Genomic DNA, 24,623 nt, shown 5'->3' with positions numbered 1-24,623 from the left:
GTAGAAAGTATAAATGGACGAGTAGTCTCATCAACCACAACAACATGACTGAAAACGAGAGGATTTGTCTCCACATCAATCAACCTGTAGGCCTTGTGGTTGTAGTTGTAACCGGTAAACATAAGTGTTTGGCTCTTTGAATCCAACTTAGCACGCTTGGCGTCTAGAATCCATACATGAGCAGTAGAACTAAAGACTTTCAAATGGCCCACTTTAGGCTTGTGTCCTGACCAGGCTTCTTCAGGAGTCATCTTCTTAACGGCATGTGTAGGCGATGGATTCAATAGGTAGACTGCAGTGTAAACTGCTTCAGCCCAATATTTCTTAGTTACATTTCTATGCTCTATCATAGAACGAGCCATTTCAATAATGGTGTGATTTCTACGTTCAACGACACCATTCTGTTGAGGGGTGTATGGTGTGGTGAGTTGGTGCTTAATGCCATTTGTAGCACAAAATGTAGAGAAGTCATTGGAACAAAACTCCCCCCATTATCTGACCTTAGAGTGACAATCTGAGTTCCGAATTCTTTCTCAACGAAGGCCTTAAAATGCTGAAATGTACTGAACACATCTGATTTATTTTTCAAAAAATACACCCACATTTTACGACTGAACTCGTTAACAAATAACAAGTACCTGCAACCAATAACAGAAGGTGTATTCATTAGCCCACATACATCAGCGTGAACCAACTGAAGGACCTTGGAGGCTCACCAAGAATCACCATCCGAGAATGGTGTCTGATGCTGCTTCCCAGCTTGACAAGCTCCACATACTCCATGATTTTGAGGTTGGATCTCAGGTAGACCGGCAATCAAACCCTCCCGAGATAACTAAGAGAGATAGTGCATGTGTAAGTGCCCATAACACTGATGCCAAAGTGTTATGATGGATGTACTCCTAGCAGCCAAAGCATGCTCCTGAGAATCGTCAGAATCAACAAGTCTATACAAACCATGATCCTCAAGTCCCATAGCGATTGTAGTATGAGTCTCCCTATCAACAATGTTGCAGGTGGACGAACTGAAGATAACATCTAATTGAGGAGAATGCCTCAAGATCTGGCTGACGAAGAGGAGATTATGTTCCATGCCTGGAACATAGTAGACATCAAGAAAAATTATATTTCTACCGCCTGAGTGAATCTGGACAGTGCCCTTACCAACAACTGTGTACTCTTCTCCTCCTCTAAAGATTACCGAATCCGAGAATGGTTCAAATTTTGTGAACCAATCTCGACGATGAGTAAAATGCCACGAAGTAGAAGAGTGGACTAGATCTGTTGTTCTCTTGGCCATAGAAGCATAGAAAGTAGATTCTTTCTGCTCGGAGTGTTCGGCAACATTTGCCTTTGGTTGAGACCCTCCCTACTTCTTTTGTTTAGAAGCCAATCGAATTTGACACTCAGCCTTCATGTGACCAAACTTCTGACAATAATTGCACTGAACGTTCATCTTCTTGTTGTCTTGAGAAGAACCAGAGCCTTTTGGCTGAGAAGATGGACCCTTCCCTTTGTTCTTAGCAAAAGATTTGGCAAAGAACACTTGCTCGGTAGAGGTGGAACTGGTACTACTTCCAAACTGTTGTCGTCGCCGATCTTGTTGTAAAAGCTTGTTACAGAGATCAGGAAACTTCAAATCGACGTCAATGGAAGTGATATTCAGCGTTTCAATGAAATGCTCATAAGATTTTGGCAAACTCTTCAAAGTGATGACGACCGTGTCCTCTTCCTCCATTGTGCAACCAATCGCCTCAAGTTGGTCACAAACGTCCTTGATCTTTGTCAAGTGATCCTGCAGAGGTGTCCTCTCATCCATCATAATCGAAAAGAACCTATCCTTCAGAAAAAATGCTCTGCTCTTGTCAAAGGTTTCATGGAGACTCTTCAAATGATCCCATATCTCCTTCGTAGTTTTTCCGCATGGTACCTGAGGTAGCTTCTCATCGGTGACAGAGAGTTTAATGAGCATGACTACTTCCTAGATGCACTCATGCCATTTGTCCTGATATTTTACGACAGTAGTTGGACGTTGAGATGTGCCCAGAACAACTGTATCAAGACATCAGTACTCAAAAATTGTCAACATACGTTCCTTCCAGATGTTGTAATTGCGACCATTGAATTTCTGGCTACTTTTGAGCATAATGTTTGTCAAAGATGCCATCACGTACCCCGAGGTCGGAATTGGTGAAGGCACAAATTCCAAGGACGAAAACCAACAGATGCAGAGGGTTTTTTAAAAACTCTGCAAGTCGGACTTGAAGGTAGAAACTGAAACCATAGCACAATTTTCGAGGCAAAAAAATTGGAAGACCCAGAAATATCTGAAAGCAACCCAATTGAGGTTTTGAAAAACCCACCAAGAATCTGCAATCGGAGAAAAAATTTTGCCTTGAAACAGAGGGTCAAAACCATAGGTCAAGTTGCAGAAACATTAGGCAAGAAACACGAAATTTGCACACAGCACACGGGCGCGAAAAATCACACAACCAATCTCTACCGCCGAAAAACTCGAAGTCGCGCGGAAAAAGGATGAAATCACGGACTAAAATCGCAGGCCGAGGAGAAACGGGCGCCAAAATTTCTAAGGATTTCAACTAAATGAAATTCGTGACCAACTAGAAAACTCTTTTCGCGTCAAAAAGCGTGACGAAAAACCCAGAAATCTCCATAAAAAATGCTGAAGATCACGGACACAGAAAATCGCGAAGTTATGCAGAACGCGGGTTCAAAAATCCGCCAAAATAAATGAAACCCTTTTTCACACAAGCAGAAAGAAGACGAAATCCGCAAAAAATGCCCACCATGAATAGAGTAGGTGACACCAAGATCCACGAAAAACGCGACACAGAAGTCGCAGACACAAAACGCGATTTTTAGAAAACGCGAGTGACGGAATAAAGGTGGAGCAAACACCAGAACGCGATTTTTAGAAAACGAGAGCCTAAACCCGCAGAAAACAGACGCGGGTGTGAATAGGAATCCACAACAGATGCCAAACGGGGGTGTGAAGCAGAAAAACAAGAAAAATTCGTGTTTTTGGACACCCAATCGAACACAGGCCAAAGTTTTGACAAATTTTTCAAAAAAAATCTCCTAGGCTCTGATACCATGTTCAGGAAAGAACTAGTAAAAATACTTCAGTCTATTAACTTAGAAAAGATTGAAAACACCTACTTCTAACTACCTAGAACTGTAGACATCTAATTACAATATATTTGACCATTAAACAATATGAAATATTATTCTAACAATCAGAGGTAATAATCAGTCCTGCAATGGCTTAAACTATTCCCGCTGTAACCCAATGGAGGCCCCCTACTATTTAAAGTCTAAAACAATAATGCATGACATGTATTGGCATTAAAAACCTTTTCCATCTTCTTTCTTACAAGATGTGTTAATTCAGTTTGTTTATTTACTGTCCCAACTAAGAAAGAAAAACATTGAACAATTAAAGTAACGTAGTACTAGTTTATGAAAAACAACCAAATAATAACACTTAAGCAAACTCAAAGTAATCAAAGCATGATGGGCAAGCCTCAACTATAGATTGCCCAAAATAAGAAATGACGAAACAAATCAAAGGGAATAAGCAGCCCAAAATGGCTTAAACAAATCCCACAGTAACCCAATGTAGACCTCCCACGGCCTAGAAAGTACCCAAGAAAAACGAAAGATAGGGGAAAAAACAGCATAAATAGCTCTTCAATAAACCACAAATAGAAGCATACCAGAATCATTTTAGTGGCCATTGTATTAACCACTACCACCAAAACAAATACCATTAGGGACTGAAAGTGACCCAGTGTTACAGCTGGAATGTATGATACTAGGATCTAAAAATCACTGTTGACATCAGAAATGCATTCAGGCCATTTTAAAACACAGCAGCGCCTCCACACTGAGTTTCTTGCTAAATAGAAAAAAACCATAAGATCCAAGTACAAGTACAAATCGACATGTCAGGAAACACCTCCAATATAAAAAAAGAAATCAACACAAAAATAAGAACATACAGAAGTAGATAGTGTATTATTAGACACAGAGAAAAATTACAGGCCAAGTTCTTCTAAATTGCTTTAGAAAGGTTTTCCTTTAAGTTTATACAAGCTACATAATATTTCCCACTTTATGAAGGAAATGTATTTGTTAGTCTCAAGTATGACATTGCTAACAATTTATTTAAGATAAACAATGTTAACCGAGTGGAAGATGTATCAGCCACATATGTGACATTACCAATCATCAACATCAAGAAATCCTTTCAGCAGACCAAGTTTTTGATTTGTAACAAGTTCAGTAGAACGTTCAGCTGCAGCTTCAGATTCAATATCCAGAGCTGCAAACAAATCAATTGTGACATCTCCAGGTTTTTCCTCTTCCATTAAGTCCTTCCCTGTTGCTGCAAGATTTATCTTGCCAATTTTATTTGCCTGCAATTAACCAAATCTAAACAATTTACCGAACAAAACTGAAAAGAACAGTCGACTTTTCATTCTCATGAATAAACATTAGAAGAAAATTTAACATGACAAACTAGTTACAAGGTCAAAGTACAAATCAAGATGTATATGTTCTGTAGGACACTTCTTTTAGAATGCAATCAAGTGAAATCTTTTCCAAAACACAACCATGATTGAATAAAATGAAGCCACATTGCAAGCTTCTTTATTTCTTAAACTTTTTTTTAAGGATAGTCATACCTCATCCAAACGCTTTTTAGAGAACTCTTCATAATGCTCAAATGCCTCTTCATCTTTGGGTAGCAAATGCAAATATCTGAGGTCACATTAAAGTGCAATCATTTGTCACTAAATAGGCAATGTTCTGCAGGAATATTACTTTAAAAGCCTATAACTCAAATTTCAATTCATCCATGATAGTTATACAGCATCGTCATTTATGTAATATAAGAGCAGCATACATTTAACTATTCCAAGCACAATCCATTATATTCATCCAAATTTCGCTTTTCCGTTTGGAACATGAGTTATTAAAATACAATGAAGTACATATGTTTCAAGAAATTACCATAAACCATGCTTAGAGGGGATCAAGGATTTAAATACAATAATAGAAATTACTTCCATAGCACAAGAAAAGAGATTAATAGTTTCACTGAGTTTTCCATTTGAACAGTTTAACTTTCACATAATGCAATTTGGATTTTGAGAAAGGAAATAATGTCCTTCTGAGTTTTGAATGTTTTGATTTATTACTAAGCCCACACACACTGGCTATAATGAATAATTGAATTAAATGAGATATGAAGCACCGAAGAAAAAAATCTTCTACCATGCTACAACTGAAAAATTAATTGCTCAAATAATTGATGTGTTCAATAAAGGAGACAAGGTCTCCTTAAATAGAGATTACAAGATGTTCTAAAAAGAACAAACCGTTTAACAGAAGCTTCAAACTGAAGCTAAAAAGCTAAATACACTTAAAAAGCTAAAAAGCTAAAAACTAAAAAGCTAACTACACCTTCTAATAAAAGAAGCAGTAGTTACACTAAACGAACTAAAAAAAAAGACAACTAAGACGACAACTACGATGACCATTATAGAATAAACATAATATTAGTTTAATAACAACATGGCACGTATGTCCATGATTCATAAATTCAACTACTAACCAAAAGCAAGTTAGCAGATACCATAACATTGGAAGTACTTTCTGACATTGTTTCCAGTTACAAATTTGGTGAGTAACTCACTCACTCACAGGTACTCATGAGTGGAAAGGGTTCAACAAATAGCTCACCCAGGTAGAGGCAATGCTAGGGGCCCGATTTAGAGGCACGGCACAGAGGCAAGAATGGTTGTTCGCAATTATTATGAGAAGCAGAGGCATCAATCACCTCAATTGTAACATTTAAGCTATTCTATTGCTAAACAACACAAAATGGAATGGCACATACGGTAGAACTGTTGTTCAAATTATAAGAGGAAGCTCCCTAAGACCTAACTAAACCTAAACTTAAACCTAGACTAAACCATATATAGAATTACAAGTATGGGTTAAATGTAATTTCATTATTGATTATGATTTTGCCCCAGATGCATGTTTGTTAACAATCAAGTCTTGCAAATGAGATTTTCAGATACTAAGAAGAATAAACTAATTAAAGCATTATTAAACACAACTTTCTACTAGCTAAAGCAGAGACCAATATTCAATTGCCAACATATATTTAAAGAAAAAGCAGACAAATGCTTACTACTAGCTAAAGCAAATGCCAATAAATTAACTTCAAAAAGATAGAATTAAATAGATAGATATCACAATAACTAAATGGTTAAACCCCATTAAAAGTTACAATTTAAACAAGCACGATTTTCCAATACAAAAATTGACTAAGGATTTTGTCCCAGCACAAGATGCATGCCAATTAGCAATTTTCAGAAGTACAAACTGATAATCAAAATAGCAGACTTTCCCCTTCATATATTTTATAAAATATGCACAGCAGATTGGCCCAAAAAATGCAAGGTGGGTCGGGTCGGCCCCCAAGTTGGATTTATTATAAGGCAGATCAGCGCCCAAAAATGAATTTTATTATTATCATTAAAGTAATGTAAATTATTAATATTATTATTTGTGTTTAAAAACACTTTTATTATTTAAAATTTAGAATAACAAATCGACTATACCTGAGCAGAGGGGACATGAAAATCCTCCTATCCCGACCAAAAATGTCAGCGACTCAATTCCTTGCCATGTGGTGTCCACAAGAGGCAAATTTTCCCACTTAACCAAATACTTAAGCATAATCTTGTTCCTAAATTCCTTTTTTCTGATGTCCATCATAGCTTCAAGTTCCAGAATTAGCCTTCCTTAATCATCAAATGGTGGCAACTCAAGTGAGGTAATTTTCTATCCAAGGGCCTTCTTCAAGCATGATAAGTGAAAAACATTATGAATCTTGTTGTTTGTGGGAAGCTCCAACTCATATGCAACCTCACCAATTTTCCTTAGGATATTATAGGGCCCATAAAAGCGAAGATTTAACTTCTCAGCTCCACTTCCCTTGAGGGTAGATTGCCTATAGGGTTGTAGCCTAGAGAATACCATATCTCCCACCTCAAAAATCCTCTCGGTTCAGTGGCAATCAGCATACATCTTTTCCTGGTTTTTGGACTGTTGTAGGTTCTCTGAGTGCCTTCGCAAGGTTTAAGATTTGTTGAGTCACATCCTTTGCCCTTGGAACCTTAGTATCTGAAAGGATAAAATCCATGAATGAGATAACATCATGACCATAGAGTGCCTTGAAAGGGTCGTACCAATAGACATGTGGTAAGTAGAATTGTAGCAATAATCTCCTAGGTGTAGACATTTGACAAATGTTGTTTGTAGTCTTTTAACATAATTCCTCAAATAACCTTCTACCCATTTGTTCACAATTTGTCTTTGCTCATCGATTTGAGGATGATAGCTAGTGCTAGGCTTCAATTCTGTGCCCATTTAGTAAAACAGCTCTTGCAAAAACAAGCTGGTAAAACTATTGTCCCTGTCATTTGCAACCCATGAAGTCTAAAAATTTGTATAAAGAACATATTAGCAACATGCGGGGCCTTGTAATCTAAAGGAATAGCATGGAAAAAAGCATATTTAGTGAGCCTATCAACAACCACACAGATACAATCCTTACCTTGGAGATTTGGAAGGCCCGTAATGAAATCCACAGAAATGCTCTCCCATTTCTGGTTTGGAATGAGCAGAGGGTACAACAGGCCAGCTGGAAATACATGCCTTGTTTTGTTTTGCTGGCACACCATACACTCCCTAAGATGCTCACCCTTACTTCTATGTCTTGTAGTAACTTGGATGACCACCAAGTGGTGTGTCATGATATGCCCTCAAATTGTTTCCTTCAATTTTTATTTTGGCACAAGATACACTTGATCTTTGTAGAGGATGAGCTCATCAACCACCTTGAACTTGTCATCTTGCAACCTTCCATCCAAGATGTCATTAGCAACTGTGTTTTTAATACATTCACCTATTATGGAAGCCTTTCAATCAGGCGAGATATCAATCATAGAGAAAAAATTAAGTTTCTTGGAGAGTACATCAGCCACAACATTATTTTTCTCTTAACATACTCAATGTCAAAATCATAGGCTTGGAGTTTGCTTACCCACTTTTGATATCTATCCTTCAAATCCTTCTAGTTAAGGAAGAATTTCAAGCTGCTATGATCTATTTTGACCACAAACGAAGTGTTATCTCAGTTTCGTGAATGCATGCATGATGACCAAAATCTCCTTGTCATAAATAGAGAAGCTCCTCTCTATCTCCTTGAGCTTCCTACTCACAAATGCTAGGGGATGCCAATTCTGCACCAAATCTACTCCAATCCCCTCTCCTAAAGCATAACACTCTCAAACAAATGTGAGAAATCTGGAATGAGCTCATTACCTCCTTGAGCTTATCAAAAGCTCTATGTGTTGTAGGGCTCCAAGAGAAAGCTCCTTTCTTTGTCAAAACTGTCAATGGGGCTGCATGTTGTGAAAAGCCCTTCACAAACCTCTTATAATAGTTGTTAAGTCCCACAAATCCCCTCAAATATGATAAATTTCTTGGTCATGGCCAATCTTGGATCCTCTTGATCTTCTCCTCATCCATGCTAACCCCTTAAGCACTAATCTTATGCCCCAAATATAATATTTCAGTCAAACCAAACTCGCATTTGGATTCTCCAGCATAGAACAAATGCTGCTCAAGTATACCAAGCACCTCAACTATGTGCTTCAAATGATCCTCCCATGTCTTACTATAAATCAACAAGTCATCAAAGAAGACTAGCAACAATTTCCTCAATTGTAAACTGAATACTTGTTTCATACATGACTGAAAAATGGCAGCTACATCAAACAACCCAAATGGCATGAGCAAGAACTCGTAGTACCCATAGTGACATACAAAGGCTGTCTTGTGCACATCCTCATCTCAAATCCTTATTTGATGATAACCCAATCATAAGTCAATCTTGGAGAAATACACTGCACCATGAAGCTCATCTATCAACTCATTGATCCTAGGTATGAGGTACAATTCTTTATTGTCTATGGTCCCATCATTTTTATTCACCAATATCACAGATGAAGTCAATGGGCTGGAACTAGATCATATGTGCCCCATGTCCAATAACTCCTTAATTGCCTTCTCAACTCCTCCTTATACCTCCTCGATCGTCGATAAGGCATAGTGATGACAATTTTTACTCCTTCCTTGAGCTCAATCACATGTTGAAAGCTCCTATGGTGGTAAACTAAGAAGAATTTCATCAAACACCTTGCTATGTTTATCCAAGATGGACTGAATGTCAACATGGTAGAGAAACTCATATCTATAATGACGCATTACGCTGCCCAAGCCACATGGTCTCTCTGAAAAACTCTCCATCCTTTTGGCAAAAACCACCATAGGATCCCAATTTGAAAGGCCATGAAGAACTACCTCCTTCCCATTAGATTTGAACTTCAACTCCAAGGTACTTTAACTTGTATATTTTCCAAGTGAATGCAACCATTGTACTCCCAACACCAACTTTGTCTCGCCAATGCCAATCACATAGAAATAATCTCGAATCTAGCATCCTCCTATGGTTAACTCCAAGTGTTGAATCCTTTGGTTGCATGAAATGGGACTCTTGTTTGCCACTATAACATTAAACCCTTCAAAGTCTTCTATCCTCAAACCCATCTTGGCCACTAACCCTTCATCAATGAAATTGTGTGTAGCCCCACCATAAATCAAAACTGTTACCCTTTGTCCTTGCAAAACTCCTCTAACACAAAAAACATGATATCTAGGTGCCCCCAATATTGTTGCATGTGTGCCACCCAAATGCTCCCCTCCTTGGCCTTCATGCTTTACATAATCCACAAAAACCTCAAGCTTAGTTCATCTACCTTTGAATCCTCATTGGAAACTACTTCTATGTAATGTATTTGACCCTTCCCCAAACGCTTGCGTCTTGGCTGCCATGGATCTCTATAGGTGAAACATAGCTTTTTCCTTCGAAGCTCATTCTTGGATTCCTCAACATTGTTTGGATTTGCGGGTAGTGTCTTTGGTTGTGGGAAACTCTTTTGAGGCTTCCTATGTTGAATCAGTGGTGTATTCTTGCAGCAGAATTTGCCTTTGGGCATTGGGTTCTCCAAATTTAAGGTTGTTCCGATGGCCTCTTGCAAGTAGTTCATATTAAATGCTCTTACCAAACACTTGAGTGGTTTGATTAGCCCTCTACAAAAACAACTATGACCATCATTGATAAACTCTAGAATTCCGCCAAATAGTACTCTATTATTCCCTCTTGCTTCAATTGTGCTAGCTCCCTGAAGTGAATGTCTAGATCATTCTTGTCAAAACTTTCCACCAACCTTTGGCTAAATCCTTCTAAGGTAGTGATTAAGTTATGTCCTTGGGTCACCATGCCATGATACCACCACTCATGGGCTACTCCCTCCAGATGTAAGGTAGCGAACTCGATAGCCTCTTCTTCAAACATTTGATTCAAATAGAAGTATGTGTCCAATTTCTACAGCCATGCTCTTCCTGAGAAACTTCTTAATCCATCAAAGGTAGGTATTGTAATTTTTCCAGATGCAAGGTAGTGAACTTGATAGCCTCTTCCTCAAACATTGGATTCAAGCAGAAGTATGTCTCCAATTTCTACAACCATGCTCTTGCCATACATCCTTTTGAGGCTGCTCCCCATACCTTCTCCTCCTATGCCCACTCCTAGTGCTCATCTCATAGTACTCTGCAAAAGACATGTCTCGATGGATAGCAACGTTTATGGTATTATATTCATCATGATATCTTGTCATCTCATCCCCAAGTAAGCTGTTCTTGTTCCACAAGTACTGCCTCTTGTCTTTCCAGAAATTTGGCTATGAAAGCCCTTGGGATTGGTTTAATTTTAACCGTCACTACCGGAGTTACTTCCTTCAGTACCATTTTGATAGACTTACAAGCACTTAGCTGCTGATTCAGCCCTATTCAGAGTCGAACCATTTCAGCCATAGAATCTCTCTCATAGTAGTCAGAAACTCCTTGCTTTCCCTCAGAAATTATTATGAGTTATCTTCATCCCTGTCACCCATGGCTGCCTCCTTTTCCATTCGCTGATACCTTATTCTCTATCATTCAAGCTCATGAATCTGCATCACATACCCAGAAGCTGGCAGAAACAAAGGCTCTGATACCACAGTGATGAAGTAGGGTATTTATAATTCTAATCTAATCACATTGTCAGAGGGTTAAAATATAAAATCATCAAAAAAAAACAATTACACAGTGCAGTATCAAGAAGTAACACTGACTGCTCAGGTAGATAACAGTAATTCAATCCCCAAATCAAATTTCAATAGAGTCAGCCAATTCAGTTAGTATCTGATACAATTCTGAGTAGCAAGATCTAGGGCTTCACAGCATATGTATATGGTTTACAGTTTGAAAAACAATAGTTATTTGATGCATAGCTAGTAGTCGCCAAACCTCTAATAACCTTCTTGATTTGTCACAGCAGATGGAATGAATATTGCATAGCAGTCCCAAACTCCTGATGAAGATCTCACACTAGGATGATGGTTTGAGGCGTGAAACCCTCAAATATATGTCTTTAATATCATGGGAATGGCGTGCCCAGGGTTTCTGCTGTTACGAATGGATTTACTTAGCAAGCCATTGCCGCCATGGTTCCTCTTTCTGGACTTTCACCTACAAGGTACTAAGCACAACTCAAATCTGCAAAGAAACATGTACAATAACACTGGAAGAAACTTAATTTTGATCGTAGACCTGAAATGAAGTGCAAATTAGCTACCAACAGGTCTGCTTATATTGATTATGAAATGAGTTGCTCAAATAGAGTTTGCGCCCTACCTAGAATCTCATAGACTTTGGGTTTTCTCCCAACCAGGATGTGTGCCAATTAGCAATTTTCAAGAGTATGAACTGATGATCAAAACAAACTTTCGTCTTCTTATACTCGGAAAAAGATGCATAACAGGGAGGCGCCAAAAATGCAAGGCAAGTTGGCCCCAAGATGAATTGTAATATTATAACACAGTTCGGCCCCAACAAATGAAAATTATTTTAATATTATTATTATTTATTAAAATGATAAATATTATTATTTAGTGTTTAAAAACATTTTTATTATTAAGAAAAACAAATTATCTTTACCTGAGCGGAGGGTACATGACAGAGCAGTACATGTCAATTACTATATGTAAAAAGGTATGATTGTTGCTGGATTTTTTTGTCTGTTATTTGTGCAATTAGCAAAGGTTTCTGCAGAAGAACAAAAAGGATATGGCACAAAAAGAACTGCATAATTTTGTTTAACGAGCAGGAAGATAGCAAGAACACACATAGTTCAATTTCTTAGGGGTTTTGAGAAGACAATTGAAGTTTCTAAAGACAGATGATGCCTCTAATGAAGTGAAAAATGCCAGGACCCTATGCAATATGTTGGATAAGCTGGTAATAGAGGCAGGTGGGGAGGATGTTTCATGTCGTGACTTACAATGTAGCAGCAAAGAGACTTTATGAGAAGAGGCGCACTTCTATTTGGAGCCCTTGCACAACTCGTTGCATCAATCTTCTCATTTAAGATGTAGAAAAATATATGTAAAAAGTTATAATTGTTGCTGGATTTTTTTGTCTGTTATTTGTGCAATTAGCAAAGGTTACTACAGAAGAACAAAAAGGATATGGCACAAAAAGAACTGCATAATTTTGTTGAACGAGTGGGAAGATAGCAAGAACACACGGTTCAATTTCTTAGGGGTTTCAAGAAGACAATTGAAGTTTCTAAAGACAGTTGATGCCTCTAATGAAGTGAAAAATGCCAGGACCCTATGCAATATGTTGGATAAGCTGGTAATAGAGGCAGGTGGGGAGAATGTTTCATGTTGTGACTTACAATGTAGCAGTAAAAAGACTTTGATGAGAAGAGGCTCACTTTTATTTGGAGCCCTTGCACTACTTGTTGCATCAATCTCCTCATTTAAGTTGTACAAAAACTTTGAAGGGTGAAAACTATGTTCAAACTCTTGCCATCTGCATTTATTCCCAACCCTATAGGATTTCGACATGTGAACCATAATTGAAGCACATCGAGGCATTCACATGAAGAAGTGCAATAGGTTGAACCAAAACCATTTGAATAACCTTGTTTTTGTACAATAAAACCTATGTTTGCATGCCAAAAACGCAAAGGGGAAAGAGACATATGAAGCAATTGAATTAGATAGCGTCAATGAATATTTCTATTGAATATCATTTACAAATGTTTTGCTCATATGAACATCAACATAAAACCAATACAACCACCTTGCAAGCACACACACCAGAAATCACCTATGGAAGACCAAGAGTTGCTACCCAGAAATTCACTATATTTGAAAACCATTTACACAAAAGAAGCTAACTATGGAAGACCAAGAGTCGCCACTTTTGATGTTTATATTTTACTAATGTATGTTGAGCTCTTGTGGAATCTAGAGTCCAAGTCAAATTTTTGGCCTGCCAAGTCCAAGTTTTTCAACTGTGAATAGCTCTCTCGAAGAACCATTTGACTTGTATAGGTAGCGAACGTTTGTTGATAACCAAGCAAGTAGTAGTTTGCTCCTTGCTGTTAATTTTGTGGATCAGAAATAAAATTTATCTTGTTCTATGTATTATCTATCACTGAATTGTTGTATAAATCTGATTGTCTTCTTTTTTGTTGCAGGAGAGGAGGAGCATTTTTATTTCAATGTCCATTCTCACACATTTCATTCGGTATATGTAGTGGGTTGGGTACGGTCAAGCGATGCCTTGACCGGCCATGTCTTTTGGACATGGCCGATCAAGACATCACTTGATCCTGCCCCCTCACGATAATAAATGTTTGAATGAGAGACTTCATTTATCTCTCATTCAATCATTTATCTTACCGAGGCTATCATGCATTAACACTTGCACTTATTGCATTTCTAAACAGACATGCTTTACCTACATATGCATCTTGTTGATTGTAACTAGGCTTATAGGGGTTCGGATTGCCTTAAGGCAACATCCGAACCCCCCCTTTAGGACCGGGTCCTATCCTAGGGTAACGTGACCCTTTCACAATGCCACGCTATGCCAAAATACATGCCATTTAATTATTGGCGCCAAAACCAAGGAGGCCGACTTGGTTTTGAAAGTGCAAAAGATGCATATAAATAAATAACAATTTGTAAGTCAATATACAATCATCAAGTTCACATACAAAGGCGATTTAGCTCTGCTGTGCGAATTCAAGGAAGAGTGCGAACTATTTCAGATTGGTGCAAAATTGTATTTCAGATTGGTGTGAAATTGTCCAAGAGGACATAGTGGTTTTTATGCAAGGCTTTGAAGCGTTCAAGGGACAGATCTGATATGTGAAGATCAAATTCAAGCTAAGTATTGTACTTATATTTAGAGGAGAATATATAATCTGACCTGTGGGTCTTTCATGCTGGGTTTTTCCTCCTTGGAGGTTTTCCCAGGGTATGCTCGTTTGTCTACTGCTTTATTTCTGATTTATGTTGGCTTATTAAATACTGCAAATCTGAGTACAATCTAGGGCATAATTAATCTAAGTTGATTTAATAAAATACTGCAAATCTGATTACAACCTAGGGCACAATCAATTATATAAATCTGATTAATATACCTAGGGTTTAAAATTACACATCTTTCCATAGTGGACCGTTCTAGTGACAAAAACAAAGGGATAGTATCTAAGATGTCCCCTTCTGATAAAATAAAAATTATCTGATACTCGAATTAGCCAAACGAGAAATGTTTCTTATGTTGAGGAATGCTTTCCTCCTGAATATACTTATAAAATTTTCAATTTGCAAGATAGATCTTATGGGATGTTATTTGGCATTTGCTTTCTGCACACTGAAACCCAATCCATTAACTAGATCAAAGTCCCTAAGTAATCCATAAATAAATTCTGAAATACACATCCATTGGATTAATGAAAAACTACAATGGTGGTCTCAAGGTGACTCGGGGAAACTGCCTCCTCCAAGTCAGATGGCACATATAACCTGGACTGGCTCGCATTAACAACACCATGGATAACTAACTGAGCAGGAAAATAAGGCATAAAGCATTGGGCTAGACCATATGGAGAATAGTGTATAGCCAACTCTAATGAGATTCAACTTGTATAGTGTCCACTGTGAAACCAGTGTTCATCCAAGTGAAACCAAATGCAATTATCAATATAGAAAGAATATGAGATACTTAATAATGATTAGAGAGAGCTTTGAATTTCTACTAGTAATAGTAATAGGAATATACTAATATAATGATATATATTATTATTACTATTACTATTACATTTATCAAAAATTTCATAACTAGAATTGATTCTTTGACTTGAAATTTACTTAGATTAACTCAGAGATTTATGATTCCATTCATCTCCAATTGAAAGGTCTCTGAGCATTTTGACTAACCACGATTAGGAAGATTGATTCAATACCGAAATGATCCTATTCAATCACAAGATGGCCTAACACCTAAAACTATGCAATGTAAACTTAATACCTAAAATCAAAGCAAGGAGAAATCTTAACACAATACAAAACGAAAACCCAAAACTATATTATGGCTTAATGCAATTACCTTCGACAGTACCTTAAAAATATTATCAATTGAAGGCTAAATCCAGTTCAAAAATGGTCCAAATCCCTACCTACGACAACCTAAACATGATGGAACACAGCTCAATACAATACAAAGGGTGTAACTAAAACAGTATAAAGAGGAGTAACACAATCCCAAACTGTCCTAAAGCAATATAACAATGGTACTTAGAAACATGGCAATAAAAAAATTCAATAGCCAGTACGCAAAACCATGTGCAATGCAAGCATAATCAGAACCTCAGATCACCAGATGCAATTCTAAAATACATTAATACAATACCTATGCAATATGAATGTAATATCGAGGGGCAGTGGAAGAAGAAAGATTAATATACTACAAATGTGATTACCAAAACAATATGAAGTGGGTTATTCAAATCCCCAAATAGCCTAATGCATTGTCTTTTGCAATATAATGCCAACAGATAGGGCTCAAGTTACAATAGATATAAAAAATAATGATTCGCAAGAGGGCACAACATTGCAACCTAGAAGATGAAGACCAGTGCAAGAATTGCTAATGAAAAACAAGAAAAATACACCTAATCACTCTACAAATGTTATTCTGATATGATCCAGATAAACATGTTCGCCAAGCATGTATAATATTTGTCAGGAAAAAGAAGATTTACGAAGCACCCAAAGGCCCACTTTGTAATAGATGTCAACAAGACAAACACCATCATCAATTCTGAAAATATCAATTTGCCTAGTCTGATAACAGCTTCAAGCAACTGAGTTCTTTTCATATTAAGTGGGTCCAGGTATGGAGATAGATAAAGGAAATATCATCAACCAAGCATCAATGGTCTTCAAATCATCCAATACCCCATGAGCCATGGAGTTAAATCTACATGAATTTGTTAATCATTTGTTTCAATAATGGGTGACAGTTTTAGAGAAAACTTGGGATATAAAAATTATATAATGAATATGATTATGAGACATTATGAAGAAAATTCATCTATAATGTTTGTGAGAAAAAAGCCATCATGGCATGCCAATCACAATCAACAAGTTGGAGGAACAACTTGCCAAATGGAAAGTCGAGTAAGAAAAACTCAAATCCTTGAACTGTAATATTGTTAAATATAGAAAAACTCGATTCTTTCAAATACTCCAAACTCCTCTACTGTGATGTTTATTGTGCATTTCGAAGAATACAGAATGCTTCCTTAATTGGAAAAATGAAATCTTCTCATGATATTGACACAAAAAATTTGGATGTCAAATTAGCATATTACATGCCAGACCCACAACTACTACAAGTCTACGAGCATAGATATCTTAAATGCATCTCTCTAAAAGAGACCAAAAGATATCAAACTAATGCATATAAATTAAGTTGTCAGTTCCAATTCGCTTGGGTACGAGTTCGGGTTCGCAGGTTCAAGCAAATTTTTTAGGGGGCTTGGCTTGATTTTGGGTTCCTCCATACAATGTATAACATTTATATAAATATATAATATATATATATATATTAATAAAAAAATTAATATTAATATTTCTTATTTATATTATTACATTAATATATAAATATAAAATATGCAAATAAATTATATATATAATAAAATAAATATAAGTTTTAAATATTAATATATAAAAATAAATACATTAATATGTAATTTTTAATACTCGTCCACATGGGATCTTTTATTTAAATTTTAAAAACCTTACAAATGCCTCTCCCACTCCTGCGGCAATGTATTGTGCTTGTTATTATTCCTCTTCTAATGGCGAACATCATTGCAGTGGAGTCCAGAATGATTTGAAGGACATATGTCCAGGGAAAATATCTCTTGCGGGACCACTACATTGGGGATTACCACTTCACCGATGAAAGGAAATTTGATGCTCTTGACTAGGGGAGATTGTTGTGTCCCATTGCCTATATCCCGCCTCTTACAAGAAATATACATCTTTGTCCCAAAAGATACAATAGCCACTCGATCAATCACCCGCTCTCGACATGCTCCTAGACAAACTAAATTTATCGTTGCCCACCTTGAAACGAACGCAAAATCGAAGTTTGACTTCCATATTAGCCACATACCCTGGGGTTTAGAGCCCTCGATGACGAAATTCATCCAAGGTCCATGCAGGTTCAGCAGGACTGAACCCATAATTTGTGGGTAGGACCCTCCCCAAATCCACAATGGACCGGCCCCAAACCTGGACCCGATAAGAACCGGACCGGTACCTGGGGAGTCAACGGGAGAGGCATGATAACTTAGCACATAAATATAACCTATATCACAAATCCAATATAGACTATATCTTAAAACCAATATAACCTATATTTAGAACATTAGGTTGTGCCATCTAAAGAGAAAATGATGAGTCGTGTGATTTCACATCTCCTTTACCAAAAGGCAGTTTCGGTGAAAATATAGAAATTTGTCAAAAGTCCCCTATGGTGATTTAGGTTATCTCAGTGTATCTATACTTTCTTTGTTCGAGAAAAAAAAACAAGAATTGTTTTGTGGACTAATATTAAGATGACACTTTATTTTTGGGATGTTTTCACATCTACAAACTTTGTGCATTAGATTTTATTATTTGCATCATATAATACAAATGTATGTTTGTAGTGTAGGGCCCAAGGGAAAAATTTCCAAAACATGACGTCCTTATCATTGTTGTGGATCGTCTTTTTATTTCTCTTTTGAGTTTTGAGGATGGTAGTGGACAGCAACCAAATCCATTTAAGTGCCCTTTAAAAATGGTGGAAAATATGCAAAGGGACCTTTTAAGAAGAAAAACCCTTTTTCTCTAACTGGTTACAACTGTGGATAAAAATGAAAATAATTCAAGGGGAAGTAGGGTGTAGCTTTGTGAAATCTACAAGAAAGATTTTAGAGGCAGCTACACAAGGGTACGGACTCATTTTTTGGGTGTTACAGGCTATGGAGTTAAAGTTTGTTCAAAACTAAAAGAAAATGAGAAGATACACTGCCATATATTGCACATGGAGGCAGAAATGAGGGCTCAAGGTGCAACAATTCTAGCACCTTCTTTTGCATATGCACAAGCATCTATGCCTATGCACAAGCATCTATGCCTATGCTATCTATGATTAGTAATAGTGAAGTTGTCACAACAGGAAAGAGGAAGATGAGTGGTGGTGATAAGCCACGTTCATTTGAAGCTATGTTTAATGTGCGAGCACGAGATGCTACAGAGTCTTCCATTGCCAAATTCCATTTTGCTCATGCCATCCCATTTCATGTGGCCCATTCCTCTTACTTCAAACAAATGACCAGAGATGTAGACTCTATGGGTCCCTCATTTGTATCCCTTGGAGATCATAAGCTACGCACTATCCTCCTATACAAAGAGTATTCCAAGGTAATTTGCTAATGAAGGATATGACGCAAACTTAGATGAGGACAGGTTGCTCTATTGTGATGGAAGGATGGACTAATATTAGACATCGCCCACTCATGAATATCAGAGTCACATGCCATGTTGGTTCTTATTTTCTCAAAGCCATGGATTGTTTAGGGAAGCGTAAGGATGCAAACTCCTATCTTACCATTTTGAGAGACCCCATAGAGAATGTTGAGCCCTCAAATATTGTATAGGTGATCACTGATGGTGGAGGGTGCTTACAAGAACATCTTTTGGACCCCATGTTGTGTTCATGTATTGAAAGACAGAGAGAAAATAGATTGGGTGAAGCAAGTGCAGAAGCTAGAGACAAACAAATGTTCATTTGCAACCACCACACCTCACTTTCTCTCTTCAACACATTTTCGAAGGAGTTCCTCAAACCTATTGAAACAAGGTATGTCACTTCATTTTATTAAAGAGAATGCTTCAGGTGCATGAGCCTCTACGATTGATAATGGTGTAACCAAAGTGGACTAGACGGCCTAATTCTAACTCTACTCAAGGAAAATCCATCAAACAAAAGATTCTTGATGACATTTGGTGGTCCACTATGAGGTAAGACATTGCTGATTTTATTAAAAATTAAATATTAGATAGCTTATTTTCATATTAAATTTCTAATTTTAATATTTTTATTTTGTTTTCCAATGCTCTAACTTTCTAAGTTTCTAACATGTCAATTAATTCTTTTGATCTTACTATTTGCATTTTTCAGACATGTTTTCTCTTTTATCTCACCTATTGTAGATGTTATTAGATATACTGGTACAAACTCTCCTAGTATTGGAGAGATATAAGAGAACACTGTTTGGCTAAGGATCCTATTTTGGGATTATATAAGCAACATATTAAGCCCATAGTGATGCAAAGGTGGAACACAACGAACGCCCCATTTCATATGGCAGCCTTAGCTCTGAATCCCAAATGTTATGAACCAAAAGATGGAAGGCTACCTCTGTGTCTTCAATACTTGGCACACAATTCCTTGACTTTGCAAATCTTTATGGTCTAACATCCAATGGACCACATGCAATGTTGGATAAAGCTAAATTGGCTCAAACTAACCCTATTGGATGGTGGACATGTCACGAGAGCGATACACAGCAATTGAAGATTATTGTCACTCACCTCCTTGCACAAGTTGTCGATTCCTCTGCTACAGAGAGGAATTGGTCCACATATTCCTTTATCCACTCCATCAAGAAGAATGAAGTTACCTCTAGGCAAGCAAAGAAGATAGTGGTCGTGCACAGTGCTCTTTGACTTAAGGATCATCAAACTCTAGAGTATCAGCAAACTCCACTTTACGATGGGATATTAATCTTGAAGACATGGCCCAAGTTGATGAGGAGGAAACACCAAAAAAATTGGTTTGGATTTTGTTGGATCAGGTGGGTACCAGTCGGGTTCGAACCCAATTCTTGTCCTAGTGCGGTTCTGGTTCTAGTTCGATATTATAATTTTGATATTGAACGTGGAGTCTATGAAGCTATGATTACAAGTTTATGGAGCTTCCCTTTCCAATTCAAAGATAGATTTTACCTCACATACTGTCCCATTGTCTTGAAAAAGACAAATCCAGATGCTTACCAGATGGTATGTGATGGCAATGGTCCCTGCAGTATAGTGACCAAGAAACAATCAACTCTAATGATGTTCAGAATAGAACATAATATTCACTCCTAAAATCGATTACCATATGGAGGCAAGAGAATGCTCTAAACCACCAAGCAAGGAAATGCTCAAATGCATCATAAGCATGCACAAGGACAACCAAGTTGTACACATAAGATAACTTTTTTATCATATATTTCCAAGGAAAGGTACCGTAGCACATGATTGTTGAGATATCTGTCCATGAACAAAATGTTGAAAGAGGAAAAACAAGTAGAAACCTAACACTTGAATGAACAAGTAGATAGCAAATTTACTCAAGAAGGAAAATGAAACAAAAAAAGTACTCCACGGAGATACAAGTATGGAAAACTATATGGAAGAGGGATTTTTCAGAAATCCTCACTTTATTTGCTGCTTGAGGAGACAAAGCTTTTCTGCAAAACAATACATTGCACACCATTGAATGAGATAGTTTTCTTTCCACCATCTTGGAAATTTCCCCTGAATCAGGGGCAAATTGAATGCACTAAACCGTATACTGTATAAGGATATTTATCTGGATAGGCCCATGTTCAGAAAACTTGTTATTAATATACATCAGCTCACCTGTACCATTGACTGTTCACCTACAGACTAGAGATCAAAGACTAATCTATTTTCTCAACTATATATTTGGTACCCTTCCCACTATAATGCTATTTGAATGAACCCTGGTAAGATCTATAAAGTAAAAAATTCATATCAATCATCACACAGTCAATGAAGACATTGAACTAGTCTTTTAGCTTTAAGTCATCAGGCAATTTGGGATTATTTTTTCTATTCAACTGTTTTTACAATGAAGAAATCTCCCCCAAAGAGGAAACTTTTATGGATTTGAAAAGCTTAACCAAATTCAAAATGTTTTGGATGGCTTTTTTCTTAATCTTGCCTACGGATAGAATGTAAACAGAAATATACATAAAAACTTATGTTAAACTCAAAGGATTAGAATGCACCTGCTAAACCCTGGTAAAAGTATCAGGAAGAATTTATGGCCAGCTTTTGCAAGCTCCAGTAATAGTTGTTACTTCTGCCTTCATTCTTGGACCCATGTTATTGTTTGCACTACGACCCCATTGGGTTATGGCTTTCATGGCTTGTTCAATACTTAGCACTCTCACTTAAGTACTATTTCTTCCCTATTTATTCGCCCCACCTTTGAACAAGGAGGATCTTTCAATAATTACCAGAACTGATTTGCTAGATCTAAATTTATCCAAAGGAAAACAGTGCTTGTTCTCCACATCAATCCATCAGTTACACCAAGACCATAATCTGATCTAACAATAGCTGCAGTCTTATGCTTTCTAGAGTTTTCTCTAACAGCTGAACTTTACCAAGATCTGTTAAAAGAATGTTGAAACTGAGTTTGGCATTGTACTTCCTGTACAAGTATTTTCAGAGTCATAGATGAATAACATTCTTGCCAAAGCTATTACTTTTCCCTTTCTGATTTCCAACAGTCTTGACTTCCCTATTAAGCTTCCTTCAAATATTGCATCTTCTACAGATTCGAAGACAAAGAGTGCCACAAAACTAACTTTTTCCATCATCAAAATATTTAGACTTCAGATCCCTCACCAAAACCTTTGCACGAGATTCTCCTTTTCAGATGTTGTCCAGATAAGCAATCTCATAAAATTGTTGACTAGTATACTATCTTATGACGACTTCTGCAAGGAAATCCTTAGAAATTTCATTAATAATTCACCAGTCCATATTTCTCTCCAAGCATACCCTGAAATATACACATCAACCAGCCCACAATATTCAACTGCAACTTTAATAAGACACTCCGATTACAGTGACTGCCCTCTTGTTCCCCATTGCTTGGCTGCACCAATTTAACAGTCATGTAAGTTGAAAGGATTTAACATAGATTTTGAAGATTATGAATGAGAACCACATTATCAGGCACATATCACCAGCAACTTCTTCATAGAAGCATAGTAGAAATTCACTTTTTTCTGTTTAAACCATTCACCAATGGGATTGCTGTCATCTCACTTAACATGTGAACATAATGAGCCAGCTGGGCAATCACTCTCTTTAAGAAAGAGGAGACAGTGCAACATGCTTGGTCAAACATAACTTTATTAAAAAGCATATTTGATCTTTCTTTTGTGAACTGTAACAAAATCAGAAGGCCTTATGATTTCTTTCTGAATGTTTCCTCGCTGTTGTGCAGCACACATCACATTAGCTTCACTAACAATGAGTATCCATACTTCGTTAGTTTGCAAACATGATAAGTGTTGGTATATCAATTCTAGGTTCCATTCTACCTCTTTGTCCACTGATTTGTGACATACAAAACAGATACTGATGCTTCAAAAGATCAACTAGAAAAGTATTGACCGTATCTTTATATAATCCTAAATGAACCAATATAAATTCCAACAAGTGATAATTGTTACATACAACAAGACCCAAATTGACTTCACAATCTTCTGAATAAACAATGTACTACTCATTTGAAATTATTGAATTCAGAACATAACACACCACAGCAAAACCAATTTGACAAAACAACAAATTATGAGGAAATGGTAAGGAAAGAAGCATACATGTTATCAAGCTCAATGAAATCTGCCTTCACCAAAGCTGCTGTAAGTCTGTAGAGGCCATCAGGTACACGCTCATTTACTTCCAAACGCTGATAATACTGGAACTTAAATCCAAGTATATGTGAAGCATGAGACTGTCAAATTTTGATATTTCACGATTAGAGACAACTCACCAGTGAAAAAAAAGTGTCCAATAGTAAGTTTCATATAATTCTAGTCGACCAAGAGGAGTACTACTCAGGTACTGTAAAAGAAATTGCACACAGGGTCCTCTAAAGTATTTAGCATTCAGTTTTCCAAGTTAGAATAGCATACTGAAAGTATAGAAACCCACAAATCTACCTTTGGGAAAATAGGTATCAGCTCAAAAAACCCATCATTTTCCGGTTGAAGCTCAAAACATTCCAAAACCTACAAAATGTTCAGAGTCACCTCACCTTTAGTAAAAGACTATATAACTGACAAACTGCTTATATTAATTAAAGGTAAAGCACAAACAGCTCATATAGTAACATCAAAAAGTAAATGGCAGTACATATTTGAATAAAATATAATAACTTAGCCAATTAGAGTTAAGACCATGTAACAATAAGATGAGAACAAGTACAGAACATCAAAATAATTACTGCTAAAACTCCACCAAATAAACAGCAAAATAAAAATCAAGAGTTACCAAGTTCTCAACCAAACTCTAAAAAATTAACACAAAAAACATAAATCATTATCATGAGTTAACAAGTTCTTTTCAGCATCTTTAGGGCTACAGAGAAGGCTAACTTGAAAGAGAACATCTAAAAAACAATGATGTCGGTTAAAACTAAAACATATAAAAATGGAGTATAATTTCTTTAACAAAAAAAAATTAAATAGGAGCACAATTTTTTCAGTAAAGACTTCAGAAATAATTTTGTAGGGAATAGTTTAAAAACTTACAATGTCGAAAACACGATTTGGGTCCAAATCAAAGTGACCAATCAAAGACTGCACAGTGAAGAATAGTAAAGGTAAGTAAAAGAAATGACTTGAACCGGGTTTCAGAAACTCAATACATGTAATAAAAATGATCAAGACACGATAAAAATAAAAACATACAAAACAATTAAATATAATAAACCTTAATTGTGCTGATAGCTGCAGGAGCAGTCTTATGCGTCAATGCACTAGAACCACGTTGACATAGAAGAGTCACCTGCATCAGAGAAAGTGCAATATTACTGTTTTTTCTGTCCAAATACTACTAATAATCATCTTATGGGTTATTTAAGAGAGTAATCTCTTATTGCTAAGAATGCAAAAGGTTAGTATC

The 24,623-nt window shown here is 36.8% G+C and overlaps 1 protein-coding gene across 4 annotated transcripts in view; it reads right to left on the bottom strand.

The window, feature by feature from the left end:
- Positions 1-24,623, bottom strand: part of LOC131061590 (THO complex subunit 2) — a 110,711-nt gene that overhangs the window by 46,332 nt on the left and 39,756 nt on the right. For 3 of the 4 annotated variants that reach the window (XM_059218157.1, XM_057995357.2, XM_057995358.2), the window contains 6 exons: positions 24,432-24,506; positions 24,251-24,298; positions 23,660-23,728; positions 23,318-23,451; positions 4,710-4,785; positions 4,246-4,439 (listed from right to left, as the gene is read on the bottom strand). In XM_059218157.1, coding sequence (XP_059074140.1) covers positions 4,246-4,439; positions 4,710-4,785; positions 23,318-23,451; positions 23,660-23,728; positions 24,251-24,298; positions 24,432-24,506 — 596 coding nt within the window. Of the gene's footprint in view, positions 1-4,245; positions 4,440-4,709; positions 4,786-21,706; positions 22,506-23,317; positions 23,452-23,659; positions 23,729-24,250; positions 24,299-24,431; positions 24,507-24,623 lie in introns of those variants that run through there. The other variant, XM_057995359.2, reaches the window with a different exon arrangement.

This window comes from Cryptomeria japonica, chromosome 3 (assembly GCF_030272615.1).
Source record: "Cryptomeria japonica chromosome 3, Sugi_1.0, whole genome shotgun sequence".
Lineage (NCBI taxonomy): Eukaryota > Viridiplantae > Streptophyta > Pinopsida > Cupressales > Cupressaceae > Cryptomeria > Cryptomeria japonica.
Note: the sequence above shows the minus strand (reverse complement) of the source record. Positions and strands in the feature narration are given on the sequence as shown.